Source organism: Cibotium barometz, chromosome 3 (genome assembly GCF_041138505.1).
Source record: "Cibotium barometz isolate CiBa-2024 chromosome 3, ASM4113850v1, whole genome shotgun sequence".
Taxonomy (NCBI): Eukaryota; Viridiplantae; Streptophyta; class Polypodiopsida; order Cyatheales; family Cibotiaceae; genus Cibotium; species Cibotium barometz.
In genome coordinates this window covers 37710000-37721725 of record NC_141048.1, presented here as the reverse complement: position 1 = coordinate 37721725, position 11726 = coordinate 37710000, and the positions used below count along the sequence as shown (strand labels likewise).

At 43.0% G+C, this 11726-nt stretch overlaps 1 protein-coding gene across 3 annotated transcripts in view; it reads left to right on the top strand.

The window, feature by feature from the left end:
* Positions 1-2838: 2838 nt before the first annotated feature.
* LOC147640025 (beta-ketoacyl-[acyl-carrier-protein] synthase III A, chloroplastic-like) overlaps positions 2839-11726 on the top strand; it is a 49617-nt gene continuing 40729 nt past the window's right edge. For all 3 annotated transcript variants that reach the window (XR_015262329.1, XR_015262327.1, XM_086776336.1), the window contains exons 1-2: positions 2839-3303; positions 3644-3792. Coding sequence is in view for 1 of the 3 variants with exons in the window: in XM_086776336.1 (XP_086632462.1) it covers positions 3026-3303; positions 3644-3792 (427 nt within the window). In the remaining 2 variants the exon portion in view is untranslated. The remainder of the gene's footprint in view (positions 3304-3643; positions 3793-11726) is intronic.

The following is an 11726-nucleotide window of genomic DNA, read 5'->3' as shown; positions in this document are numbered from 1 at the left end:
GCTAAAAAACTACCAATAAAGGGCTTATTTAAAAAAAAACCATCACTGTAGAGGTACTTAGTGGTTCTTAAATACTCTTGTATGAGGTCTTTGGGCCATTGTTCGGGTCTCTGCAGGGTGGTGCCCTACTTTTATATTCTTATCTTCTTATTAATTTTTTTATAAAAAAAAGACGAAAGCTTGTAATAATCACTTGGTAGTTTCATTTATGAGGCTAGATAATAGCTAGAGATGGTTTCACCAAAGTGATATGTGTGTAGAGACTAGGATCATAACCCAAGGCATGCTCTTTGCTCTATGTTAGTTTAGATTGAATTTGGACCAACCTTAATATTACCCTTGTCTCTTCTAGAAAATTTAACCAGTCACAACAATATTTCCTCACTACTTGATTAGGTGTTTGTATTGTGCTGAAATTTCAATTATTTGCCATAGGAACACCTTATTCGTTATACCATGTTGCCTTGTAGGCCTTACAAGACCTCTGATATTTCTAATGCCAACATACATCCAGCATACAACGTCGACGTATCTTCATCGACATATTCTGAGGATGAAATTTGCATCAGGAAGGGGGGTATGTTAACCCTTGTCAAAGGCATCTAATGGAGTCGATGTCAGCCATCGTATCATTTTCACCACCTTTGGGCCACATGCATCAGAATGGTTGGAATTCTCCTAAAAACCATGTATTGTATATTTTACATGTGCTCGTCGCTTGTCTATCAAAGGTACACCACGGGATCTTAGGTAAAGAGTACTATTTGTGACTTACATGTTTACACAAGCTAGAGTGGCCGAATGAGCCCTAGGACCTAATTTTTAACTTTGTCCGTCCAAGAGTGCAAACCTTAGCAGCCACACATAAGAGGTAAAATATAACTCTCACAACTCATTCTTTTATGCTAATTCAATAGATTGTTCTTCTTCTCTATTTACTATCTTATGCTATTGCTTGCTTGCTTATTTGAGCTCTTGTGTGTGCTTGCTTGCTTACACGTGAGAGAGTGAGTGTGAGAGATTAAGCTGTGAGGAGGGTTGAGCTTTCATTAGAGTGAGGTGGCGGCGGAGTGGAGCTTTTAGGTGCGGTGGCGCGACAACATCATCTCTTAACGTGAACCGGAAAGCAACAAGCTTTCATGAGGTGAGTGACACACTGTGTTTGTGCATTTGTGTGGTAGGCCATGGTAAATTGGTTTCTTAGTTGAGCTGTTTGTGCTCCTGAGTGTGGCTGGGCAAAGTCCCACGGCATTGGATTGTTCCTTGCATTCTTTCTATGACGTAAGGGCTTTGCAGGTGGCATCATGAAACAATCAAGTTTGTTCACATGAAGAGCATTAGATTGCATGCAAAGTCCATCATTTAGCTAACTCACAAAAGCTTACTATAAAATTGTTTTGGGCATGAAGCTTGACAAAAGAACACATTTTATGTTTTAAACTTGAGCTTAAGAGATTCCAACTCCTTAATAACACCATTATATGGTGGAGCCTTGCTCCGCTTGCTCTCTCCAGTTGGAACACGTTTGGTAGGCCCTACCCTTAATTTAGTGGTCACAAGGATGCAATGAGATCAGTTAGGGTGGCTACTTCCCAAAGTGGGTGAAGCCCCTATGTGTGGATCATACTTTTTCACTAGATTGGTTTACATGGCCACAAGTCTTCTCACAATGGGCAGATGTCTATGCTTTATATATTAAATACATAAGTAGAACAACAAGATGTGGTGGCCATTCGGTTAAGAGATGTTGGTAGAGGTGCTAGGTTCAAAACTCATCCGGGCTCAGTGATGGTGTATCCACCCTTGTGATACCAGATAACTATTTTGGAAAAAGTAACTTAACAATTATGGGATGCCCAAGTTCACTTATTATTAGCAAGCCTTGTGATGTGATGGATAAGCTCTTTCCACAAATCACCTTTTGCTATAGATGGACATGTGAGGTTACAGGCGGATGCTTGTGAAGTATGTAATATTTTATCTACAAAGTTGGTCAATTGCTTTTCATGTCTTGTTGTGTATTTGTGCGAGTTAATTCAGTACTCATTTTTTAGAAGTGCAAAGCTACACCACTTTGATGTTTTTTTGGTCATAAACTAGCAAAAATTTAACCTTTTTGGTGTACTTTTTGACAAACAAGAATGACAAATTTGAATGCTGTTTAAAGTGTGGTGTTAAAAACGAGCCATGCTCATGAGGATGGGAGGCAGGTTTGATTTTCGAGGTGCTACCTTGCTTGTCAAAAAATATATTTTTGCTAAGAATTGTAAAAATTGTTCAGTGTTTATTGACATTCAATTGAAAACTACACCAATAAAAAATGTTAAAAGAAGCAAAACTTATTTTAAAAACTTATGAAAAAGGGTTCAAAATCCTACATATCACTAAGGTTGATTCTAACCCATGTCTCCTGCTAGAGAGAGGCATGAACATAACAAAAAGAGGCCTAAAAAATCAAGCCTCATGGGAGGAAGGATGGAATATCCGTGTCATTTTGTCGGATAAGGATAACTTCCAACAACGAAAAGGTTCAATATGCAAGAATGGGGTTAGTGTCAGAAATAAACCTTTTTTATGGCTAGTGAAAAAAGGACGACCTTCAAGCTAAACTGATTTTTATTAAAAAATACATAAGTTAATCGAATTTATAACTAAAACCGTAATAATTTGAATCTTTAAATTCAAGGCTACACAAAATTGCAACCTGTTTTTCTCAATTTGAGCCATGAAAATTACACTAAGGTCATTTTGTCCTATTACTCTAAGGTCATAGCTCTAGCTAAAAAGTACAAAAGCTTTTGAGCCCTTTTCTCCATTAGTTTTGCTACCTACACGCTGTACTTTTACAGAGAGATAAGAGAGGTTGCTTTTGAAGGCCTCGGGAGTCGGCCGCTCTACGCTTAGCCTTGGTCTCTCCTCCGTTGACATAGTTATGAGTTCCTCTGCCGCCCCAGCCATAGCTGCTGAAAATCACTTCCCATAGAAGAAAAGCTTTATCATCGCCATAGCTTTCTGCTCTGCAGCAATGGCGATGGTGTTTACTCCTCCTCCTCCTCCTCCTCCTGCTTCTTCTTCTTCGCATCTTCAATCTTGCCCCCCTTCTTCGTCTGTGTCTTTCTGTTCTTCTTCGTCTTCGTCCTCGTCTTGCTCAAATTCTTTGCGTTTCAATGAATCTCGCGAGCTTTTCTTCTCGCTCAGAGCTCAGCCTGCGTCCTGCAGAAGCACCTCAGTCGTTAAATGCTCCACGGCAGAAACCCTGGAGGATCGTCCAGGCCTATCAGCTCCGCCTCAGGCCCCCCGAAGGTAAGCTCTGTGTGTGTTTTTTGGGAAATAATGAAACCTTCAGATCGTTGATCCAGGTTAGTTGTGGGCTTGCATGCAACCTCTCATTTGTTCCTGCGATGTGATCATCCATCCATACACATGTCCTCCTCCCGACATCTTATATTTCCTACTCTTTGCTGTCTGCATGCACCAGTTTGAGCGTTAGGATTGATTGCCTGTTGTGGATTTTGCAGCAAAGAATGGAAAATTTAACCCTTACTATCCCCTTTTTCATCCCTCCCTCCCTCCCTCCCTCCCTCCCTCCCCTTCCCTTCTTCTGTTTTCTGATTTCTGTTTGAATTATTCACATGCCATGCAGGATCGTGGGAAAAGGCTCCAAGCTCATCGGCTGCGGCTCCGCTACTCCCAAGATGGTCCTCTCCAACAATGACCTCTCCAAGATTGTAGACACTAACGATGAATGGATTTCTGTCCGCACTGGAATTCGTAGTCGCAGAGTTCTTTCAGGTACGAAGCACATTTGAACTGCATTATTGAGCAGTAGACTGCTTGAAGGTGTGATTATCTGCACGATATGTGCCAACCTGCACATATCTGTAGGTTGCCTGCACATATCTGTAGGGAGTAGATATCACGCATTTTGTAGGAAGTAGGATGAATTTAATGGGTGACGTAGCCTGTTGTGTATCTTTACAATGCATGACAAAGATGAACGCTATTGGATGTGGTCTATGCCATGGATGACGGTGTTGATATTGTCTAGGACACAACTCTACTCTGTAGTGAGCAGTCAAGGAAATAATAGCATGGGCTCATTCTACAGTTTGGGACAATTGAACCATTAAATACAAAAGAAATTCAAGTGAAGTTATATTATCCAAAGTCTAGGCATGTCACATTGTCTCTTTAAATATTAGGGCGTACATGGCATGAAGATATTGTTTTGGTCCTTAAAGCATGCTAGATTTGGTGGGTGACGATGGCGACGATGTCTTGGTGAGCTTCAACTTTTGAATGATGCAAGGGACATGCAAGGAAAGGACTAGTGCCTTCCTACGAGAATTTATAATTAAAGGAGGGTACTGTAATTTGAGACAGGTGGTTGGTAGTGCGAGAGAGCTTCTTGCTTGAGCATAAGGAAGAAAGCTGGTTAGACATTAAAGCATGTCTCTGGAGCTTTAATTGGCATTCTTGTGTTACAAAAGAGTTTACGGCACATGCACATAATTATCATGCTCACAAATTTATTGACCAGTGTTTGGGATTGCTCTCTCCGATCTTCTTAGTTTAAGCATGAGTATATAGTCTTGTCTCTTTATTGGTACAAACCATCCACAGAGAGAGTGTGTGTGTGTGTGTGTGTGTGTGTATAGGGGCGGGTGTATGTACTCGGCAAGAAATTCTAAAATTCCTGGGTGAATGATTAAAGAGTTGTACATAATGAACAACCCCTAGCCTTATCAAGATCCACTTTTTTTTAGTGAAACCAGTGTCTCATTATAAAAAACAATGTTCATTTATAGTTGTCCCAAAGTGGGGCAGCTACTACTCAGTTTAGAAACAGTGGGAACACACTTCTAGGTGCTGGAAGAAAAGCCCTTCGATTTCATGAGAATCTTGGAGGGATTGTGAAAGGGCGCTCCGGAAGGAAGCAAAGAGTTGAACAGCATCACTAGAGAAGAGTAGTTGATTCCGAGCATGGTAGATGGTCCACAATGCCCAGAATCTACTCTAGTCGAGGTAAATCTGTATAATCGAGAGGGGTAACCAAAAAGCCAAAACATTTGTCCAAAACGCCTCCTAGGAAAACGAGTTCAAAGGTGCCTAAACAAATCATCAGAAAACTCTAAGAGTGAAAGCAATACTAAACAAGGTGAGGTGCTCTCTCTAGGATGGGAGCCCCACATACAAGATGTAGTGGCAATATACCTCTGTGTGAAAAAAGTTTCCACTGGGAATATTCCAACTAAACATCTCCATAGAAATAGTCGTTCCTTGAGGGAAAATTTGCTCTTCCAAATTCTTTTAAAAGCAACTTTTCACCAAGCAAGAGATTTTGACATATACTAGAGGCGATTTGCATGATCCTCAATCCATGGAGGTGATACGAGCAACCTGTAAGTCTTTTTTCGTAGACAATTGGTAAAAGGGAACATGAGTATATCTTGGAAGTTGCCTATCAAAACGCCAATCTTGAAGTCTCTCTGTGTCCTCAAGCATTGGGACTAGCTGAAATGGCTGCATCGTTTTCAAAACGACTCTCCAGATTGGCCTGTGATGCATCCCCAAATTACATTGCATAGACAGCTTGTGGAAAGGTGAAAACATAACCATTTTCATCCACGATGTTATGTACATGACAAATCTCCAATGTAGAGAGATTGTAGGACTTTCTTGGATGAGGCAAATCAAGTGGTCAATCAAATATCTTGCTCCAATGAATACTCTGCAACGACATTGAGTTACCTTGATTCGGAGGCCTATTGGACCATTGTAGATGACATAGTATAGCTTGCCAATCTTGAATAAGAGTAGTAAAATAAGAACTTCTTGAAATACGACTAGAAAAATGTTCACAGACTGAATCATCATAATTGATAATCCAATTTTCATATGCATCTGTACGCATATTAGGACACATCACTGCAAACATGCGTGTCCCTGGCTTGATATGTTGTATAAAATCAGGTAGAAGAATGGCCTTCCTTGCTACTATATGATAATGAATATTAAGGACATCGAGCCATAGTAGCAACGGAACGGGAATGGGAACGAAGCGAAAGCCTCACTAGGGGAACGAGAACAAGTCCAAGGGAGAACGAGAACGAGGGGGAATGGAAAGGGAAAACGACTAGATAATTCCTAGAAGTGATAGTAAATCTTAACATACAGTGCTCATTTTAAAACCCGTATCACGTAACCTCAAAACAAAAAGACATACTTACAGAATTTACAAAAGTTTAGATATAACCAAATCAGAGACACTAAAGTCTAGTGCACCACACAATTTGCATGGCTAGATACTAATAGATCTCAGAGGTCAAAATAAGTTAGTCCACATCATACATGATATAAGTGATAAAAGACACAAAATGTGGTGCACGGCCTAGATAGAAGAAACAAACCAAGTCCAGAGTCCAAGTCTCAAGGTGACATGCACATAGTAAGGTACTGTCAGCGATGCCTTCAAGGAGACTATTATCTATGTCATCCAAGAAAGCCATATCATCAAGACCAACATCTGCAGCATCCAAATCTTCAATCCCATCTTGACCAGGATCTACAAGTCCATGTGTCTCCTCATCATCCGAGGAGCCTCTTTGTGCATCGGCCGATCCAAACCTTTTCAACTTGTTGCTGTGATAAAATCCTAGTTGGTCTTTCACCAACCTTCGTTTATCAGTATCACGAACATGTACTATCTCCCAACCATCCATCACCTCATCATCGAACTCTTGTCCACATCCTTGGAACTCGAGATCCAAGACATGCGCAACAACATGCGTGGGAGAATGATAACCATTCCATCGTGCTTCACATAATTCTTGAACCTCTATATATTTCTCATCAGACAAGTCCATTTCTCCTATTTTCTTGATCATTCGGTCAGTCCCCTCATAAACCTTGCCAATGCATGGCTCCCATCCATTTGCAATCCGCATCAAGTGCATGAACGGCTCCATCACAGCATTGATAGGGTTGACTTCATCCCAAAATGTGAAATCTTGTATGGTTCTCGCAACCTCTATTCCGGCTCTTGACTGAGAAAGAGCACATCCCATCCACTCATTGCATACACATCCCATCCACTCATTGCATACAACCAACTGCTTCAAAGGCAAGTTCACTTTGGATAACCTCTTCATCATGAGAAAGTTATAACCAAAGTGTGTCTTCGAGTACTTAAAGAGATCGTATTTGGGCAATCTCTTGTAGAATTCATTCAAAATAAGCTTATTATCTCCTTGCCTTTTTGAATGTGTGGATTAACCCATGGCAAGCTGCCAATATCCTTCAGTAAGTTGCTCAAACAATGAGCAAAGCATGGACTAAATGTGATATGCGGATACCTGTCTTCAAGCTTTAGACCAGCTGTTGTCACGACCCTGTGTTTTTCTCTGGATAGTATGCAGGTGTGCACGGGGAAATGGTGGACAGTGTGAATGGCATCGGTTTGGAAGTCAAAAAGGACTCAAGGTTTTATAAAGGTTCTTTTTTTCACAACCCCTTGTGGGGGGAGGGGACAAAAGGTTTTAAAAACCTTTAAAAACATTATAATACTTTTCATGAAAGTAAACGTGGCCCATATGCTATTATTGGGGCCATGTGTGTGCTTTTTCAAAAAAGAGGGACTGGCGGGCAGAAAGCAGGCGCCTCTCTATTGGTACACATGTGCTGGGGCTCTCTCTCTCTCTCTCTCTCTCCTCTCTCTCTCTCTCTCACTTGGAGAAGGGCGAGTAGATGGCATGGCAGCTAGGCTCCTTTTTGATTGGTGAAAAAGTAGAGCGTTGGACTGCAGAAAACAGAGCACCTCTTGATGGTTGGACAGCACTCACACGCGGGACAACACTTACACGATGGCTGGCTGGACTGCAGAAAACAGAGCACCTCTTGATGGTTGGACAGCACTCACACGCGGGACAACACTTACACGATGGCTGGCTGGATTGCAGAAAGCAGATGGCTGGGTGCGCTCATGCACTGGTGGAAAAACAGTGGGATTGCACATGCGCCTTGGCTTTCTCTTTCCCTCCCTTGCTTGCTATAAAACGCCCAGCAGCACTGGTGCTTTTTGGAGGGGGCGTGTTTTTGTAGAAGACAGGGGGCTGGTTTCTCTGGACATACAGGTGGCCAGGGGGCTAGTTTCTTTGGCTCCTCATGAACATAGACCTCATGTCAATGGTGTTCAACGGATTGAACTTTCAGCTTCTGTAAACCGGCCTTGACGGGCGGTGAAACAAAACACTCGCACATAAAACACTTCAACGCCATTGAGGACCTAGAAAAGGAAAACAAACAGGGGGAGCTAGAGTGCTCCTGCAAACAGTACACGGACACCGATTGGCCCCAAATCGCAGTGGCGCCCCTTGCGGTATTTCTTTTATTGATTTTAAGAGCTTTGATTACAATATAAGACTGGTAATTCAACCGTCCCAGTAGAACTCCTGAAGCCTGCAAAGAACCTGCATCTGGCTTCTTATCCACACGGCATCCACAAACAAATCCAGCCATTGTTCATATCGAAAAACTCTTCTCACATTGAGTCTGCATACAGAAGCTTTCTCCCATGATCAAGGCTGCCACAACCATCCATAGCCTCTCACACTATGAACACCATCATACCCTGACACATCCAGTGCTTCTGCAGCACAACGCAAACTCCCAAACTGTCTCTCAAAAGAGAACTCGCATCACAGCACAGCATACCATACAGTCGACACACCTGTACAAACCCTCTCTACCTTCCAAGGGTACTATCCATCCTTGTCATGGATCTCCTGTCCCCTGTCTTATCAGTAGCAAGGCTATACCAAACATGTGTCCATTCCTGTACCTTCTGCCTGCATGTGACCTATCTCCTGGAGAAACCCAAAAACATGTTTCTTCGAGAAAACCTACGACCTGTTTCCACATGAAACCCTTAGGCCTGTTTCCCTTTGAAACATCTGTCCTGTTTCCCATACATCTAGTTACCTGTTCCCTCATGAAACATCTGGCAACATAGAGATGCCCATAACTGTAGGTCCCAGTGTTCCTTTCTAGCAAGAGAAAAACAATCTGCTCCATGAGCACGCGGCCATGCAAGCTTGCATCACTCCCATGCCAAGAAACATATTCAAGTGACCTGTACTTGCAGCCAAAAACCCAAGCACATTGCTGAATTTGCAGCCAAACAAAAACAGCCCATAAATTGTCCTGTTTCCACCCTCTGAACTGCCAAACCCTTCCTCTCACAAAGGGCTAGAGAGAACCACTCTAGAACAGTCTTGAGCCAGTGAAAAGAGAGACTCCGAAAGACATCACCTGCAGTCCCACTTGCTCACAAAGAAAGAGAGACTTACAGTCTTTATGTCGCTTTCCACAAGAGAGAAAAAGACACGAGGAAAAGCCTCGAATTGTCTTGTCCTCTTGTCTTGCAGCCGGAAGAGGGAGAATACTTGTGAGAGAACCTGCTGTCCAGCCTTGTGTTCCCTTCTCACAACTCACACTTCCCAACTGACAACCATCTTCTTGCCAAAAGCAAAGGAGAGAGGAAGAAAAGAAAGAACCTGCAGGCGCCTGTGTACTCTGCAGCACAGCAGCCAGCTTATCCCCCAAAAAGCCAAAGAGAGAAGAAAAAGGATCTGTGTTTCTGTCCTTTTGTGCAACACCCCAGCCAGTAGCTTCCCTCTTCAAGAGTCAGTTCAGAGCCTGAATTCAGCTGCGCCTGCATACACAACAGCTTTGCCTGCTTACAACTCTCTCCAAAAAACAAGAGAAAGCTGAAGCGCAGCCCTGCCTGTTTTCAGAAAAGCTCTCCACGCCAGCAGCCTGTATGCGCCCTGTTTCCAGAAAAGCTCTCCTCTCTCATGCGCTGCCCGCCAGCCTTCCTCAGCGAAGAAGCACACCACCCAACAAGAGTTAGGCGCCTCTTTTGCTTGGCAGCCCCTCCTTTTTCCTAAAAGGCACACGTGGCCCCAAAATAGCATAAGGGCCACGATTATCTTTAATGAAGGGCTTTTTAATACTTTTTAAAGGTTTTTAAACCTTCAAAGCTAAAATCTCTTTGCCCCCTTTCACACATGGGGTTATCCACACATGGGCCTCCATCTTCACTCCCACCTGATGCCATTCACACTGTCCACCATGTCCCCGTGCACATCTGCATCTTGTCCAGAGAAAAACACAGGGTCGTGACATACCCCCCTCTTGAAAAATGGCAAGCGTCCTCGATTGCACTCAATGGCACAGTAAAGCATCTCATGAGCAAAGATACCCCATATGGCAAAAACAATGGCCTTCCAATGCATCTGGGTGATAAAAACAATCATCCTGCACAATAAGCCACACTGTCCTCTTGCTTGTTCCTTCAGAACCTACAGCAAAAGTCTAAAACCAAATGGAAACACGTTAACTGTGTTAGCCAAAAACAAAACCATGCATCATTCTACATATGACAAACATATGCAATGACACATATATGCATTCGCAAACAATATGCTCCTCAAAATGCTCTACCTAATCCAAAGTAACAGTCTAAGGGCTGCTCGCAAGCCTTACGCCCATGGGCATCCCGCAGGACCCATGACTGAAGGTAAAACATGAGCATATGAAAGCACTCAATGCATCCAAACACTACATCTACCAAGTACTTTCCCAGTATCATACAAACATACATGAAGCACATGACACAATGCAGAGTATTTCCCAATGTATTCTCAATGGTACCAGGATCCAATGGCACCAGAATACAAAAATACCTCTACCTCAAAAAGTGTATGCATACATGCACAAATAGAGTTCGATCCATATTTCCATGAACCAAACCAACTCTAGGACCGCTCGCAAGACTTATGTCCTCCATAGAGTTATCCATAGTTGCAGTTAGAGTTCCAGGTGCGCGCGACTGTGAACCATACTCAACCATCATCTCATGTGTCTAGAACACAATATCATAGAAGTCCCATAAGCAGATGTACTGTCAGCCTCAATACCTTCGGGTGAATACAAAGATGTCACCAAGCGACTCCTAGATAACAACTGAGCCTGTCTGTAACAACAAGGGAGCGGAGGTGCTACCCCCCTCTTGAGCATCAGGCAATGCTCCAGACCTATGCTCTGCTGAACCTGAATGAGCCGTAACAAGAGTCGACTCCAACTCATAGGCATCAAGATAAAGCTGCAACTCCTAAGGTGAATCTGCTAAGTCACCCTCCTCCATCCACTTCGCATCCATCAGTGAACCTCCTCCATCCACTTCGTATCCATCAGTGAGCAGCTCTTGAACTTCACAGGATAGTGACGGAAACTTTACCTTGTACCTTTCTTTCCTTATGTGCCAGTATATGCTCAGGAATAAGAACCTCGTCAAGTTCCTCCACTTCCATCTGAGCCTCATCTGATACATCCTCAGGCACCCAAAACCTGCTTGCACTCCACCCAAGTGGAAACACAAGTCCTCGATGAAGCATAGTAGATCACCACTAACATAGAAAGAAACTGTCTTCCGAACCCATGAAGCCTCTATGAAGATACCACCGGTGACAAACTGTCGAAAGCCATAGCCTTCAACGCATCTCTTGCACCATTACACTTCAAGTGCTTCTTGTTCCTGGCCGACTACTTCTTGTCCTTGGTGTCTTTTCTCCTGAGCTTCATCCTCAGCTTTTGCTCTTCACCTCATATAGGCAAAGACACAAAATCCTGTATTGTGTCCTGCACTTCCTTTTCACTTTCCTCAT